Genomic DNA, 19,043 nt, shown 5'->3' on the forward strand with positions numbered 1-19,043 from the left:
TAAATTTGATAAAAAGTCGACCTAGATTTGATATATTTTTACATGGAGTGGGATTTGAATTAGTTAAGGATACCAATTTCCCCCCCCCCCCTGAAATTCGAGAAAAAAGGTGTGAGACCAGGAGGGTAGGGTGCCCTGATCTTAATAACAATTTTTTGACTTTCGAGGAATGCAAGATAACGATGTTCTAATGCTGATTCTAACTTGATGGCTCTTGAACCATAATGCATAGATATGTGAAATATGCTTTGGAAGTTGAAATTGGGGTAAGATTAAGGCCAAATTAGGATGAAATAATCAAAAGGGGCACACCTAAGATCAAGGGTCCAATTTATGGAATGTGAATTAATTAAAAAGAACTTAGGTTTAATGAAATGCCTAAAGAAATCCTATACTACGTAATATAATGGGATGTACTAAGGCGAGTGCTAACCAAGCATGAAATTGGACAACCTAATTAAGGGTGTAATTTATGATAGTACAATAGTAGAAACTCCAACTCTTGTCAAAACAAAATGGAGAAAATGAATACATATTTAAGAGGAAAGCACATAAGGAGAGATGCCAAATGAAAGAAATCAAAAACAAAAATTCAAGGAACAAATGGAAATCTTTTTGGTGGTGTTGATTGCTCATTTGCCTATGTGCTTCTGCATCATATTGTGGAAAAAAGTTATGAGCTCAAGAGTAAAAAAACAAGGGTTGAATTCAAGCTGCATAAATGATAATAAATATTGAAATATAGCAGATCGACCTACACCACTATGGACTTGGCAGAACCAACTTTCCAACAATATATGGAACACAAAATTCTAACTCTATATGCCCAAGATATGCTTCATGAAAAATATTGCCTATATGGAGGCCAATGAAAAAAGGGGGGACTAGATTAAACCCTAGGTGGATTGAACCTTGGTCATAATGTGACCAACCTAATTCGAAAGGCAAAAATAAAAATCCGTATTCTAGGAGTAGTTCAATTCTTTGATATGGGAAGGGGTTTACAAGGCCATAGCTTTGATCTACCATGTTGGAATAATTAAGAACCCATAATGAAGTTGCACATAGTTCAAAGGATCGACCAAGAAACATGCCCTCCACAAGAGAATGTTGCATCATGGGCTTGCATGAACATGATATTGAATTACTTAATGAGTTGTGAAAATGATTCAATTAATATGATACAACACGTACAAATGAGCCTTGCTTATATAGGTAAGAGCATGAGGTAGGAGTACACAAGATTTTGACATGTCTTAATCCTATGAAATATGACAACTACCTTGTTACAAACATTAAATGCATGATGCATAATAATAAATGCCTAAAACACATATTAAATAATGAGACATGACATATTCTGGAATGCCACCTAGGATAACTAACATGATTTGATGAACAATATTAAATTACAAGTTACAAAAGTAACTTAATGATAACTTATGCCAACTAAGCCTAAGTAAGCTTAACATGTAAATCAAATTCAATGAAAACTAACTATCATGCATACCTAAGTAAACTTAATACATGAATAGGTTCTAACAATGACCTAGTTAGGATATAACCTCATCTAGACCAACAACTATGAGACATAAGAACTCATCCCACATAAAAACTTTAAGAGAAGCTTCTTTTGACACTTAAAAATATTAGGACCAATGAGATACCTAACCCTAGTGAGCTTGATGTTATGGGGTTATAAAGAATGCTTAATCCATGCAGGGAAAGATTGCTCAAAACATAATAAATTAATTTTTAATTTTTTTTATACTAATTTTAAATTTTTTCAATAACATCGATTGCCAAATAACATTAAATTCAAAGATATTACCTCATAATAAACCTTCAAATTGAACTTCCATATTAGCTTGGGTACCATTCTTAACCACCATATAAAACAACACTTAGAAAGAACAAGACAAATAAACCTTAAAACTGTGGTTGAAAAATAAGAGCTTCATAAAATATCTCACTTGATGTTGAATTTTTAAAGAACTTTTATAATGAAAATTTAATGAATTATTTGATAACAAACAAACTTAGAATAATTTTAATAGAAATTAATGATCTCATGCTTATATTTTAAAAGAAGAAATGCTAAATCAAACAATTATACAATTAATTAAAAATATTATTCATAAGACCCATTGCTAAACCATATGCTATGCTTAAGCTTGACCGAGCTCTCCAAGTGCACACACAGATTTTTATTGATTTACCTCAAGAAACACGAACAACTACACCTCGAAGAAATGTGCCAAAGTTTGTAATTGCTGATAATAGCAGGAGAAAAGGAAAAACAAAAAAATGGCAGCGATACGCTTTACAAGCATTACTGTCCCTGGACCTTCAGTCTGTAACAATTCTCTGTTCCCGTCAAGGTATTCCCCTACAAAAAGAGTTTTTCAGGAACACAAGCATAAAAGGGGTTTGAACGTGGGGCCAAAATGCAGCAGAAATCCACCACCAGGTCTCTCCCTTTCTTTTAATCTCTAATTACATATATGTTTTTCTGACATATCTTCTCAAATTTAATGGCATATTGTGCGAATTCGTAAAACTAAGAGCCGCCTATTCTTTACAAGATATGATTTAGCCCAAGAAATTCTAAGAACAGAGAAACCTATTCAAGATTCTTAACAAAACCTTCTGTACTACGGAGTTTAACGTTTTTCCACGTGTCAAGCCTTATCATCAACGAGTAATTTTTTTCTTTGGTAAATTAGTAAACATTTAGATCCACAAATATCATTTTACTAAGAAATCCTTTCTGAGGATATCTATCTTGTCGGAGTTCGCCTGAAACTTGCTCCAGGCTCATCTGCTCGAACCTGGGTCATCAACATAGCATGGTTCCTCCTTACCATAAGAATGCCGCTTGCTGGATTATGCAATTACAACTCGTATACAACAAGTCACAAGTCAAATACAAAACTCGAGACTTTTTTCAATATGCCATTAATGTGCTGTGGTTTAAAACTCAACGCCTGGAGGAAGGGCGATGTCTATGCAGGGATAAAAATGTACTTTTGACTGTATTTTTTAATTATTTGAAAATAAAAAACAGCTGTTTTTTATTTTTTAATTAATTAAAATATACGGGCAAAGGTGCACTGTTATCCCTGCATAGACAATGCATAGACAATTCGTGCACGAAGGAACTTTCAACAGTGCAAACTCTCAAATAATTGTGAAATCCAAGTTAATAGTTTCGGTACACTAGTATAGCAATTTTTTTTGGGTTGGATTCATTTTGGTTACATCCATAAAAAAAAGGAACTTTTTAAAATAATAAACATATATATATTCGCAGCTAAGTTACCGGTTCCGGTTCCGATTCAGGTTCGTCCGTACATATATATATATATATATTTTAATTTTTTTTAATATATATATATATGTTCAAACTTCAAACATCAAAATTATATATGTTCACATTTCAAACATACAAATGTCAAATATGAAACATACAATGTAACTTTCCCATACAATAATACATAAATGATAACAGATAAATCATAAATCATAAATGATAAATCCATAATTACCAATGCCAATAAATCATAAATGATATTGTTTTTTTATTGTTTTTAATTGCTTTTTGGGAACCCACGGGCTTGGGTTCACCCAGGTCCTCCTGGGTTCCCCCTGGGTCCCACCCGGGTCCTGCCCAGGCGGCTGGGTTCCCTGTGGGTCCTGACCCAGAGCGAACCAGGCTGGGACCAGGACCGGGCACGGACCAGGACCAGGACCCAGCCAAAATAGGCAAGAACCAGTATCACAGATTTGCAGTCTAAAAATACGAAATAAGTTCCACTTATCACATAGCATGCATATAATAAACAAAACACCAAACAAAAAAAAATATTACTTCAATGTTAATTTGTCAAACTTTGAATATCATGATACATATATGTTGTTCAATATTAATATAATAAAATCAGCATTCATCTTAAAGGTTTTAACCGCAAAATTAATAACAGGCGGAAGGGACAGGTAGAGATGTTAGTTAAGATGTAAGGATATCTTTCTTCCCTCTGCCCTCTGCTCATCATTGATATGTTCTTGGCTCATCATGGTTGCTGCCACATGGATTCAGATTTTTGATTGCACGGCAACAATGGTTATTTTTTCTTTCCCTCCTCATCTGAAGTGCTTATATTCTTTTAGTTTTCAAAAAGTGCTGGACAAAGAAGAGATGGTGGCTCCTTTGTTTTGAGTGGCAGAAAACATCATTTTATCTTGTGAAGAGAATGATCTAGCAAAGTTCTTCAATGGCGCCTGTTGTTTCTCCAACTTGCTTCCAGCAAATTCTAAAAGGTCGCAAATTTCTATTCTCAAAGTTGCTGGGAGGATGGCTAACGAAGGAGAGAAGAAACTTTTCTTGCTTGCACTTTATTCTTTGTAGGACCTAGTGGGTAGCCCTATTGATACACACTGGATTCTATGTGAAATTCATAAATATGTGTGTGTCTGTGTGCGTGCGTGCGCGTGTGTGTGTGTCAAGGGCTCCTAAAATCTATGTTGTTGGGTTCTTCACCATGGGGTCTCGAACTTGTACTTGTACCCAATTGGGCTGGGAGTGGGAGCGGCAATAGGAGCTCCTTGATAGTGGCAATGGAGCGTACTAGATGCCTTGGGTTCCCAGTGGTACGGTTCCAAGTTCCTGGGGAACTCCGGGCAGTGGAGACACTCCTTGGTTGCTCGCGAGCACTCACACAGATGCACAAATGGTCATGAATTTCAAGGAAAAAACACTTGTTTAGTAAAACAAGAGCCCTAAAAAGCTACCTAATACCTAAAATGCGCCCCTCATATTACAAACACGACATTTCACAAATAACTCATTCTTGCTAAGCCATTTTTGCATTTTGAATGGTGGTTGGTTTTTCTCAAATGAGGTTGATCACAAAGTGCCAAAAGGGTAAATGTAGCTTGCACAAAGGAGATCTAGTCACTCAGATACGTATCTTAATGCATTCTTCTAGTTTTTCAATGAATTTTTTCAAGTTCTTAAAAAATCAGTTTTATTTGGAGAAAAGAAACAATTTTCAAGATTTTTTAATGATTTTGTTTGGTGTTTGTTTTGAACTTTTATTAGTTTATACATATTGTAGGGTTGCATTTTTTATTTATTTTTAATTGAAATTTTTATAATTCCTTATAACAGCAAATTGCAATTAATTTGAAATGGCCACTAGTTTAGGTTCAGTGGATATTGAGACAAACAAACATCTTAAATATGATCATGCATCTCCTCTATGGAAATATGTTACGATGCTCGATCAACTCCCAAGAGGTGGGGCTTTTTTTGGAATTGTAATGATTGTGGAGTCCAATTTAAGAGCTCACATAGTCGAGTAAAAGTTTACTTGTTTGCTATAAGTGTGTGTGGAGTTAGAATATATGAAGGGTGAAATAACAAGGGGTTGCTTAAGGAAAAAAATTATGGCATTCATAAAAGAACAAGAAAAAGATGATGCTCTGAGTGAGAGAGCAAAACTAAATTCTCATCCTTTAGCAAGGAAAACACCAATGAAGGCACCTATAGATTTAGTAATGGCCTTCCAACATCATTTCTTTGAGACACTCTCTATCCAATAAGTAGGTCCTTCTCCTTCCCACAAAAGAGGCCCATTGCTTAAGGCATTTCAAAATGAAACAGGAGACATTGCAGAGGAAAAAAATGTATGTTGCATTTATGCTAATGGTCTTCCTTTCAACTTGGTGAGATCACCATATTGGCGGGAAATGGTGACGACAATCAATAATGCATCTTCTGTTTTCACAAGTCTTGGGAATGAAAAAGTGTGCACACCTTATTGGCGAAAGTTTTTTTTTTTGTTGAGACATCACTCAAACCAATCAGGGATTCTTGGATTGAACATGTGTAATGTCCCTCTTCCTAAATGGCTCTTATTCTGTCCTATGTCACACTTCCTTAACTGTCAAGAAGGTTTAAAGAAAGGGGATCTTCTTGTCTTCCTAAAATAAATAACCCGCAATACAAATTAGCAGATAGATTTCTAATTACAACATATAAATGATTACCAGTCATGAAAGATAAAAAAAGAGAATAAAAAAGAAACTAACTATGATTGATGAATCAGAGAATTGCAACCAAAGAACTACGATAATAGAATTTAATCAATTATGGAAGCACCACTGTAGTGAAGGAAACAGAAAGTTCTGGATTATAATTAGAAGAAATCCAATTGCCTTGATAGGGTGTCTTAACATACTGTTCTCCCAGATCAAGACATTCAGTGAGGGTGTCTTAATGACGGTTCTCCCTCAATCTTAAAGAGGGTGCCTTAATTAGCGGTTCTCCCTCTGACTGAGAGGGGTGCCTTAATCAGTGGTTTTCCCTCTAACTGAGAGGGTGCCTTATTTGGCGGTTCTCCCTCAGTCAATCCATAGTTAATAGTGTCAAAAATCAGACACATAAGCACAGATTTAACCAAATAGATGGAAAGAGTTATCAGCATTGAATCATAAATACAAATACATTGACATTAGAAGGTGCAGATATCATCATCTCAAAGAATATCATATATTGCATCTATATACCACTGTATGCATTCCACAGAGCTTCTTATTGATTATTGAATGAATATTAGGGGAATCCGAAATTGATTATATGCAGTAGTAAATTAACAGGCTGAGTTAAAAACCCATACGATTACTGATTAGATGTATTAAGACCATTTAATAGTGACCCCCAGGCTAAACGGACTGTCACAGAAATAAGGTTTACTGCTGAACGAATATTATATAATGGTGAGATCTCAGATGGGAATCATTAGATGCAGAATTAAATACGATTGCTGAATCTATACTGGAAATTACACCATCGTACATAATAGTTATTTCTGGAAATCAAATATTAACGTAATTGATATCATAGTTACAATAGATAAAGGTTGATGACAGAGAAACCCGTCAGAAGTGAGTCAGATTATAGTTAAAGAGTCATACCGGAGAGGAGGTCGAGAGTCTCTGTGGAGTGTGGTCTTTTCCCTACGCAATATTTATTCTTTTCCACCTTTCTATCTATCTCTTCTTGGTATTGATGGGGGTCTATTTATTCCCACCTTGCGATTCTGGGAAGGTTATGCCTCAAGGAGGCATCCCTTTAGTGACGGTGACCTTTGGAAAGTGACCACCTTCTATTACTTCCATTGAACAATTAATGAATATAATACAATTATTTATGCATATTAGTTTATAAGGTGGTTAAGACATATTATGCTTATTAACCAAATAAAATAATAAAATTTTCATTATATTATTCAATATGTAGCAATTTATAAATATGACTTTATCTAAAATACATATCAACATTATTTTATCAGAAAATTGAGGAATATCACAGTCCCCCCTCCCTACATTTGCTTGCCTCCAAGCAATTTCAAGTTGGGATGATCAAATATTTCAGGTCCTTCCCATGTAGCATCCTTGGTGGGTAGGCCTTTCCATTTTACCAGGTTTTCTTCAATGATTTTATTCCTTAGTCTTTTCTCCCTCACATTGAGTATCATCTTTGTTTCCAAAATCAATTTCCCTTCATCATCTAGTGGGGGTAATTCTTCACATGGGGTGACATGTTGTCCCAATACCCTTTTGAGGTGGGAGACATGGAACACATTATGAATTCTGCTGTTCGAGGGTAGCTCCAACTCATAAGCCACCTCCCTGATTTTCCTTATTATTTTATATGGACCATAGAAGTGAGGCTTAAGTTTTTCTGCTCCATTGGAATTTAGTGATGATGGCTTGTAGGGTTGTAGCCTCAAGAAGACCATATCTCCTACTTCAAAGGTTTGCTCTGTTCTCTTCCTATTGGCATATACGTTTTGTTGATTTTGAGCTTGGAGTAGGTTATCCCTAAGCTCATTCATTATATCCATACTTTCTTGTAGAAAGTTTTTGCGGGGAACTCGACTTTTTGACTGAATCACTTTCTTCTAGAAAGTCTTTGGCTCCTGGAACTCAGCTTTCCAACTGATTCAGGTCTCCAAAAGATGTTGCGGTGTATCCATACAAAGCCTTGAAGAGGCTCATCCCTATAGACATATGATGAGAATTATTATAACAGTATTCTCCCAAATGATGCCATTTGACCCATGCATTCTGCTGTCTTGTGGCATAATTCCGTAGGTATCCTTCCAACCATTTGTTAACTATTTCAGTTTGTCCGTCAGTTTGTGGGTGGTAACTTTTACTAGGATATAATTATGTTCCAACGAGTCTGAAAAGCTCTTGCCAAAAGAGACTGAGGAAACGGCTGTCCCGGTCACTCACAATGTTACGGGGTAATCCATGCAATTTGAAGACTTCTCTGAAGAAGATCTCAGCTATTTGAGGTGCTTTGAACTTTGTGGAGATAGCTATGAAGTGTGCATATTTTGTCAATCGGTCAACTACCACATAAACACAATCTTTCCCCTGTACTTTGGGCAACCCGGTTATAAAGTCCATGGATATGCTTTCCCATTTTTGGTTGGGAATTGGTAATGGTTGAAGTAATCCCGCCGGAAAGGTATGCTCATCTTTGTTCCTTTGACAAATTATGCATTCCTTAATATGTGTTAACACGTCCTTCTTGAGGCCCTTCCATGAGAACCTCTCTCTAATCTGTTTGTAGGTTTTGTAGTATCCTTGATGACCCACTGGTGGATTATCATGATAAATTTTCAAGATTTCCTTTTTTACCTTAGATCTTGGTGCAATGTATATTCGATATCTATAGATGATGAGGGCATCCTTAATCTAGTAGTTTTCATCCTGTATCTTCCCCTCGATTAAATCACTTGAAAATGTATCTTTAGCATATTCAGTGAGTATGGATGTCTTTCAATCGGTTGATATTGTTGTTATTGCATTAAGATGGGGTCTTCGAGACAAAGCATCTGCTACGATGTTATTCTTGCCTTTTATATATTCATTATCAAAGTCATATGCTTGCAACATACCCATTTCTGCTGCCTATCATTTAAGTCCTTTTGACTTAAGAAGAACCTCAAGCTGTTGTGATTGGTTTTAACAATGAACCTTCCACAGATTAAGTATTGCCTGAATTTTTCTAGAGCATGCATTATTGCCAACATCTCCTTGTCATAGATGGAGAATGTATTTTCTTGTTCCTCAAGCTTCCTACTTTCAAAAGCTATGGGATGTTTGTTCTGCATTAATACAGCTCCAATGCCTTCCCTTGAGGCATCACAGTATAGCTCAAAGGGCAAGGAGAAGTCTAGTATGGCTAGAACGGGGCAGGTACTCATAACTTCCTTGAGTTTTTCAAATGTTGCTTGGGCCCCTTCATTCCATGTGAAGGCTCCCTTTTTGGTGAGATCAGTGAGTGGGGTTGTGTTGATGTGTCTTTTGTACACGACCAAACACAGAATAAAATACCCAGAGGTATCTTATCCTCTCTTGAATAAAGTTCCCGAATGCTGAAAATATCGCAGAAGGATCAATCAGAGAAACTTCAAGGTTCTATTATGTAGGTTCTCTACTCGTGGGTAAGCACTAGTGGTCGTTGTGTTTGCTGTTTTACAAGGGGCCTTATGTACTTTCAAAGAAAGCTTGTTCGTGTAACTACTTTTCGATGAGGAACTGGATTCTCCTAATACTAACTGATGTTCAAAAAAAGGGCAAAAGATAATGGTTTTAAGGAGATGAGACTAAACTAATCCTAAGAATGACTCAATGAGCACTGGTCCAAGTAAAACTCTACCAATTTCAGTATTGCCAAAAGATTACAACTCCATTGGAATTGGTGCGATCTTCTAAGGGGATTCAATGATTTTCAAATCATCAATGGGATAGATACTATCAGTAAGATACATATCGATATCTCCAATAATGATTGAACTCTTAACAATCTTAATATTTCCAGTTGACCACATAGGGCGTGCTTACAATCAGTGAGGAGCTAGTGGTTTGGATTACGAGTTTTACCAAAGATCGAGTACAACATTCGTCTTTCAATCTTAAAACTTAAATGCTATCTCTACTAAGAGTGATTCAAGAAAATAAACAACCATGAAAATAGCCACAAGGATTGCAATAAAACACCATAACTTCAATATATCATTGATCTCATAGCCAAATAAAACAACAAATGTTCAAATTTCTCTCTTCACTACTTATTTCTCTGCCGCTGACAATATTAAACTTACTTCTCTTTTCTGATTCTAACTCTCTAACTCCTTAAAATGAAAATGAGTGAGGGCTTATATAGCACTCTCAAATACAATGAACGACCTGGATCAAAAGAAGATCAATGGCTGAGATTTTGACACCTAAACCCTAATTAGGGTTTGTTACAAAAAAGACCCCATTTAGATAAACATTATCAATCCATAGCCAATAGAAATTGGCACAAAAAAGGGGGAAATATAGCCCAATGGGAATAAAGTTGCCACATCATCTTATAACAACTTTTCATCTAGAATTTTGTTCCCTTTCCTATGCTCTTGTCTAGCATATTCAATGAATCTCGACGTAATCCCCGCCATTTCAGCAATGGAAATCTCATGAAGATTCTTCATTTGTTCTTCCAAGTGGAGGACTTGATCAAAAGCTGTGAGAAGGGTCGTCTCCCATCCAGGCTCTAGCTCTTTCGTTTTCTCGATCAGGAACATAGTAGCATACATCTGATCTCGCTGCCTTTCTGTGACCATTTTCTCTTCCTTGCAAAAAATGATCTTGATCCTGTCTTCCAACTCTTGGACATCTACATCAGTCTCGATCTCTATCCTTCTGTCAAGGATCATACACAATATATCAAACACCTTGTCTTGAATAGGGTGGATAGTGCCTTCAACTGGGCTGCATCTGGTATTGATGTCTTCGAAAAGAACTTCCTTTATTTGGAGTAATGTTGACCATTGCAGAAGGCTATGAGTTCCTCCATCCATTATCTTCTCTTGTGCTAAAATCTGTCTTGGTGTTCTTCTTATCACCTGCAAGAGCGGGATGACAACGTCTTTAGTGTGAGTGAATGCATCCACAGTTATCAAGAGGTTATGAATGATCTCAAGGACCTGGATAGCCCGATGGACTGTCTTCATCATTCTTGTTACAAATTCAATGGCTATCCTGTAAGATTCATCAATCCAAGAACTCATAAGTTGGGCTAAGTTCTTCATCCTTTCGGCCTCATTTATTGATTCGGGAGGAAGTGCATGCAAAGGTGATACTGCTGGATCTTGTTGTCTCAATGGCTGACTAAGATGACTAAAGTAATTTGTCCAAGCAGTAACCTCTCTCTCTAGCTTCTTATTCTTTTCCATTTCTTCTTTGAGTTTGTCATTAAGTGCTCTTACTGAATCAGTTGCTTCTTCCATGGCCTACTTGGAGGTAAGTGGACCAAGATCAAATGTCTCTAGATCACATTCCTCTGCTAGAATCTCATCCTCATACTTGTCCACCATTGGTGTGGCTACCTGTACCTTTCTGGATCCTGCGTCATCTCTTATTACCTTCGACATCTTTGTAGCCTTCTTCTTTTCTATTTCTTCATGGGAACTTCCTATGAGACTTTCCAAGTCGAATACTTGTTCTTCCTCTTCAACCACAACTACCCTTGTCAGCCTTTCCTTTAGCCAATCTGGAATAGAAGACTTTCTTTCCCTCACTTGTATTTCCTTAGGTAGAGATCTATCTTCTCTGAAAGGAGATGTTGCTTCATCATCATTCTTTTCTTCTTGTTGATCATTAGCACTAACCTGGAGAGATTGACTCGATGAATGCTGTGGTGTTTGCCCTTTACCTTGTTTATCATTCTGCACCATGGATTCCATAGACTCATCAATTTCATACACTATCTGTCTTTGATTTTCTCCTTGACTTGTTTCTTTTTCATGCCTAGAAGACGTACTCAGTGGACGATCAGGATTCACCTTTTGTTTCTTCTTGGAAGGCTCTCTCTTCTCAGGTCCTTCTTTTCTCTTTGATCCCTTAGAATGAGAAGTATTCTCACTCACACTTGCTTCTCCTTATTCTGTTCTTGCCTCCAGGGTGAATGTCATGGCTACATTCTGTTTCTTCAAATTTTGATGTTGTACGTCCACCCATTTGCGAGTGCAATTCAACACAGGAGCCATTAATGCTCTTAGGTCCGAAACCTCTGGCTCATTCCAATCTATCTTCACTTTTTTATCTTCCTTCTCATAGGACGATTGGAGATATCTACCACTGTCCTGGGCTTGATCGGCTACTCTATAAACTTTACATTTCTTGATGAGATCCAAGGGTAATCTAGAATGCATCTTTCTTTTCACCTCTATATCATCCCGAATATTCATCCAGAAGTCTTCTACTTGACACTCATGCTTGTATTTCTTCCCAACTGTTTCTTCCATGTGACCATGAGGGTCGAAATTCTCCCTTGAGGCAAAGGATGTGAATGAATATAGAGATAGTTCCTTCTTTGCATCCTTCGCGGCTTGAGAATTAGGGCACACTTCAATTGAATTCCCTAGTAGAATGGGTACAGGGATACCATTTCTGTGCTTATGTCTTGATGCTCTAGCATAAGCTGCCAATTGTCTAGTCACCTCAAGTAGTATTATCCTGTTCGTAGGGTATCTTGGCAACAAATAGGGAGGCGAAGGGCATCCATGGACCCTGATGTAGGTGAATTTTGGAAATTGAGTGAACCACACACCATGTTTCTACACGAGCTCCCGTGCCTCGATAGACAGTCGATTGTGAATCCCTCCTTGCAATGTCCTGGTGATATACATCGTGAAGGTGTCATTGACTAGCTTGTAGCAATTCTTAGGTGGATGATGTAGTTGAACATAAGAATCACAAGCTCTTATTTCACCAGGTCCTCTCCCAACATCTCCTCTATGGGGTAGCCCTGCATACTCAAAACTTCTGACTAAGGAATATACAACATATGAACTCATGTAGAACGTCTTAGTAGGGGCTAGCCTCCTCAACTGCACGTCTAGGTTGTTGCTAATGATTCTATCCCAATTGAGCATTCCTTTTCCTTGGACAATCACTTGTATGAAGAAGAACATCCACTTGTCGAAGAAGAAGGCTTGAGAAGCACCAGTAACCCGATTGAGCATGGTTATCAAGTCCTTGAATTCTTCTTGGAAATCAATTTTGTGTGGCGTATTAGGTATCTTGTTCAGGCGAGGCCTACTCTTTAGTAACCAATTCTTGTTGATGAAGTTCAGACAGGTATCAGGATCATCCTCGTAGATAGATCTAGCCCCTTCCAGGCTCTTGTAGACCATATCTCTCGGTTCCGGAAGATGAAAGGCTTCACTTATAGCTTCTTTTGAAAGATAGGCTAAGACAGTTCCATCCTTGGCTACGATCGTCCTCGAATGTGAATCATAGTGCCGGGCGCATTCGATCATCAACTCATGACATTTGACGGCAGGAGGAAATCCTGTAGCCTTGATGATGCCACTCTCAATTATCCTCTTCGCAACAGGTGACAGCTTGCCGATGTAGGGCGCTTCTCGAAACTTCTTCACATTGAAGTTTCCTAGATTGGTGTCTTCGATATTGCTCCACTTGGACACGATCCTGGTCTCCAAATCATCGTTCTTTTGATCCTCTTTGATGAGAGCCTGCCGGGTAGGGGATCCACTGGCCTTGGGGGTCGTCATTTGATACCTTAAAAAAGGCCTAAGTTAGGTTTTAAGTATAATATCTTAAGGTAGGAGATTTGAGACCTTTCAAGGAAATGATAGATTACAATTTGAAAATAATTTGATAAACCCTTAGAATTATGAATTTTCAAATTGATATTACTTATGAATTAAATCAGATTATGAAAGACTTAACCTCACAAAGGATTGATAGAGAAAATTAAATCAAATTTTCAATATGCTTTAAAAATCTGATTGTACATACCTTCTCCTTGATTTTTAGCTATCAACCTTGAAAAAATGGATAAAGGAAAATGGAGATTTGCTGGATGAAAGGTCTTTGATCTGAATTTCAGGTCCTTCCCTTTGATGACTTTAGCCCTCAATCAGCCTTCAAGTATTCTTCAAAATCTGGAAATTCGCCTAAATCTGCTCAATTTCGCACCTCTAATTCTGCTCTTCCAATTCACACAAGAGAGAATGAATGAATGATTAAAAAATTCAAAATACACCTCTCCTTTATAGGGCGCTCCCATCATTTTACTACTAGGCCGACTTGATAAATGTGTAAAAAAAATAAAATAAAATCACTTTATAGCAAGGCCGACTTCGTAATAAGACTAAAAAAAAGGTTTTGGGCGCCAAAGTGTGGATTTTTTGATCTAAAGTTAATTTCAAAGGCTAAAGGTCGATTTTACCAATTTTAACAATTGTTTAATCAAGGCATATTTGCATTATTTATCAAGGATAAGGCTTAGTGAGTGATTTTAAATAGGAAAAAATGTGCCTTGAATAAATTCGCTTTTGGATTATTTAAAGAGACAAGGTAAATCTAGAAGATGCTTTCATAGTCACTAGAATGTTCATGGTATGAGAAAGGTTTGAATCACACCAAGGAGGTTTGCTTGAATTTCTCACCTAGTTACATTTACTCCATCTATCAACACCTTCACAACCTTCATGCTTTTGTCATCATGACTGTGCAATTTGCCTTTGTCTTAGTCCAAACAAGGTGAATAATAGGTATTTCCAAGGATTTCGCCTTGGACCCTTTGGAAGGGTCAAGAGTGATTTCCTTGATTAGGTCTCAATTGCCTCATTCTTTCACTCCTAATCTCTCTTAAAGGCGAGCATATGCTAGTTTTAGCTCAACAAAGCCTAGGGATTCAATTTTTTAGCTTCCACCAAGGGTAAATTAGGTGATTATGAGAATTTCGCTCTGGGCCCTCTGGAAGGGTTAGGAGCAAAATTCACCTTTTAGGTCAAGATTCATCCTTCTTTCATTCACCATCTCTTCTAAGGCAATCTCTAAGGTCAATCCACCTTGATCACTGACTTGGCTCAACACAATCTTGGAGGAAACATGACCTTTTGTGAATTTCGCTTTGGACCCTTTGGAAGGGTCAGGAGCGAAATTCATGTCTTAGGCTTGATTCTTCTTCTCCTTCACTTCAATTCATCATGCAAGGCTAAGTAAATGTCATTCCAACCTCAACCACGCCCTAGGAGTCAAAGTCCTGGCTTCACACAAGGAGGAAATAGGTAGTTTGGGGAATTTCCCTTTGGACCCTTTGGAAGGGCCAGGAGCGAAATCCATGTTTTGCTTGTTTATCCTCACTCAACTCCATTTCTTTCACTTTGCTCCTTCTAGACTCCTATTCTGAATCCATTTCTCAACTTGGCAACATTTGCTTGATCCTCAAAAGCCTTGAAAAGGAAAATTCGCTCAAAATCCTAGCCAAGGATAGGACCTATCCAGAATTTCGCTCTGGACCCTTTGGAAGGGTCAGGAGCGAAAATCTTGTTTTGGCTCAAAATTTATATTTTTGATGGTCAAAAATCACTCAAAGGCAATCTTAAGGGCTTTTCTCACCTTGGCCAAGCCCTGGCTTGGCATAAATCTTGGATGATAGGATGGATTTTAGGGTTTTCGCTCTGGACCCTTTGCAAGGGTCAGGAACGAAAATCTTGTTTTGAGCTTCTTTCTTCATCCTTTCAACCTCAATCAACTTCATTAGGCAAGAACACCCCTCCTGATGCCCATCTAAGCCACAAAAAACAAAAGTTTGTCTTGACTTGCAAGGAAAATAGGTGATTTTAGGAATTTCGCTCTCGACCCTTTGGAAGGGTCAGGAGCGAAATTCTTGGTTTTGCTCAATTCCTTCAAGTTTGAAGATTATCAACAAGTCAAAGCCATGCCTAAAGATCTCTCAAATCTCAACTCACCTTGATCTATACTTGCCTTAGCATAAACTTGAGAAAAAAAGGTGGTTTTAGTGAAATTTCGCTCTAGACCCTTTGGAAGGGTTAGGAGCGAATTTCCTTTTCTAGGACAAAATCTCCACTTTCCATTGCTTTCAAACATTCCCTAAGGCAAGAACATATTCATCCTTCTTCCAATATGCCTTGAATATTAAAAATTTGATCAAACAAGGAAGAAAATCGCTCTGGAACCTTTGGAAGGGTCAGGAGCGAAAATCATGTTTTAGGCTTGATTGTTCATTTTTTCAACTCCAATCTTCCTTGGGAGGCAAACATACATCACTCTCCTTGCATTCATGCCAAGATCCTGACCTTATCTAAGGAGAAAATAAGTGCTTTTCAAGAATTTCGCTCTGGACCCTTTGGAAGGGTCAGGAGCGAAAATCTTGTTTTTAAGCTAAAACTCTTCATGTCTCCCAACTCTAATTACGCCCTAAGGCTAGAACATGTCAAACACCTCCAATCATGGCTTAAAAACTAAGAAGTTGGTTTGGACAAAGAAGAAATTGAGGTCTATAAGGATTTTCGCTCTGGACCCTTTGGAAGGGTCAGGAGCGAGAATCATTCTTGGCTAGCTTCTCACCTTCTTTCATCTCATTCTCCTCCAAAATCGATCAATTCAACTTCCTTCCATCCCAATCAAGACAATCCACCATCCAACTGGCACTAGGCAAGGTTAAACTAGGTCTTAAGGCCAAAAAGGCTAAATGGAGGATTTCCCTTTGGACCCTTTGGAAGGGTCAGGAGCGAAATTCTCCTCCTAGGTTGATTTTCATCATCTCAAAGTCTCAAACCTCCTCTCCAAGGCAAATATGCATCAAAACCTTCTCAAATATGCCCCAAAAGTCAACAATCTTGGTCATATCCTTGAGCAAAGTGGAGGAAAAGTGGATTTCGCTCTGGACCCTTTGGAAGGGTCAGAAGCAAAATCCATGCCTTAGGTCAAAAACCATACTTTCAAACATCTTCAGTCGCTTTCTAGGGCTAGAATATGTCAATTCGCCCTTACCATGTCCAAGGAATCAAGGTTTCCAGTGCAAACAAGGAGAAAAAAGGTGACTTCAAAGAATTTCGCTCTGGACCCTTTGGAAGGGTTAGGAGCAAAATTCATGTTTTAGGTTGATTTCATACCTCTTTCCTACTCAATTCACCTTCAAACTTGGTTAAATTCACCTCTCCCTAGCACCATCATGTCTACTTGCCATCCACTTGACTCAAAAATTTTCAGTTTCAATGCCTTAGACCAAAATTGAGGGTCAAATGAGGATTTCGCTCTGGACCCTTTGGAAGGGTCAGGAGCGAATTTCCTCTTCCAGGCTAATTTTCATCATTTTGTTACTTCAAAGTTCCTTCCTAAGGCAAATATACATCCCAGTCTTCCACACCATGGAGTAGAAGTTTCAAACTTGGTCAAGACAAGGGATAGAGCAGAGAAATATGAATTTCGCCCTGGACCCTTCGGAAGGGTCAGAAGCGAATTTCATGGTTTTGGCTCATTTTATACCTCAAAACTCCTTTCCTTGCCTGGGATATAACTTTTCAAGACCTCTTTAATCATCATCAAGTGAATTTGCTCACTAATTTCTGAAATTGCCTCCTGAATCTCCCCTTGGCCACTGACTTTGCTTAATTGACTCTGACTTGGAGGAAAACAAGACTCTAACAAGAAAACCAACATTCCAGACCTACCCTGACCTGAGACCTATCATCTCCCTTTGCACAATCTATCCATCTTCATTCTCCTGAAAGGTAAAACCTCCAAAACAACCCCAGGGCTCAATGCAGACAACAAATGACTTCCTAAAACCAGGTTTCACTCAGCTTTGAAGGAAACCCTAATCTACCTGTTGACGTGTATTTTGTACACAATCATACATAGAATAAAATACCCAAGGGTACCTTATCCTCTCTTGAATAAAGCCTCTGATTGCTGAAGATGTCACAAAAAAGGATCAATCAGGGTGACTCCAATGTTCTTTTATATAGGGTCTCTACGTATGGATAAGCACCAGTGGTCGTTGTGAATGTTGTTTCATCAAGGGGCCTTACGTCCTCCGAGCTGTAGGAACAAGATTTCTCTAAACTAACAAGTTCTCAAAAAAGATCAAAGGTAGGGTTTGCAAGGGATAAATTCTAATCTAATCCTAAGAATGACCCAATGTAGGCTAGACTTGGCAAGATTCTACCAATTTCAATATTGCCATGAAATAACAACCCAACTGAAATTGATGCGATCTTCTAAGCTAACAAATGATTTTTTCAATTCATCAAGGGTCATAGACACTACCACAAAGGCACATATCCAAAGCTCAATGACGATTGAAGGTTTAAACAATTCAAGTCTCTCCAGTTGACCACACAAGGCGTTCCTACAATCAGTAAGAAGCTAGTGGTTTGGAACGCGAATCTCACCAAAATCAAGCCCAACACTTAGTCCTTCAAACTTAAATACTACTTCGACTGAGAATGATTCAAGAAAACAAACAACCATGAAGATAGCCACAAGAATTGCAATAAAACACCATAACTTCAATATTTTATTGATCTCAGAGCCAAAATAGACAACAATTGCTTGAAATTCTTTCTTCAAAACTCAATCTTGCTACAAAATAACTTTCTTCTCTCCAAAAGCTCTAAACTTCTAACTATTTCTTATTGCTCACTATTTCTAATTACAAAATGAAAATGAATGAGGGTATATATAGCATCCTCAATTACAATGAACGGCCCAGATCAAAAGAAGATCAACGGCTGAGATTCTGACACCTAAACCCTAATTAGGGTTTTATTACAAAAGTTCCCTTTTTATTGAACAATATTAAATGCATAACCAAATATTTAATTTGGCACAAAAATCTAGGAAACATAGACCAATGATAATTAAGGTGCCACGTCATCTATAACAACCTCTCTTCTAGAACCTTATTTCCTTTCCAATGCTCCTTTTTAGCATATGCAATGAATCTGGACACGATTCCTTCAATCTCAGCAATAGGAATCTCGGGAAGATTCCTCATTCGTTCTTCTAAGTAAATAATCTGATCAAAGGCCTTGAGAAGAGTTGCGTCCCATTCAGGTTCGAGTTCCTTGATTTTCTCAATCAGGAGCATAGTAGCAAACATTTGATCTCTTTGCTCATCTGTAATAACATTCTCA

The 19,043-nt window shown here is 37.7% G+C and overlaps 1 protein-coding gene across 1 annotated transcript in view; it reads left to right on the top strand.

Annotated features, from left to right (window-relative positions):
• Nucleotides 1–2,179: 2,179 nt before the first annotated feature.
• LOC131063632 (uncharacterized protein At4g13200, chloroplastic) overlaps nucleotides 2,180–19,043 on the top strand; it is a 129,435-nt gene continuing 112,571 nt past the window's right edge. The window contains exon 1 of the mRNA XM_057997518.2: nucleotides 2,180–2,470. Within this exon, the coding sequence (XP_057853501.2) occupies nucleotides 2,308–2,470 (163 nt within the window). The 5' untranslated portion in view covers nucleotides 2,180–2,307. The remainder of the gene's footprint in view (nucleotides 2,471–19,043) is intronic.

Source organism: Cryptomeria japonica, chromosome 4 (genome assembly GCF_030272615.1).
Source record: "Cryptomeria japonica chromosome 4, Sugi_1.0, whole genome shotgun sequence".
NCBI classification, from domain to species: domain Eukaryota; kingdom Viridiplantae; phylum Streptophyta; class Pinopsida; order Cupressales; family Cupressaceae; genus Cryptomeria; species Cryptomeria japonica.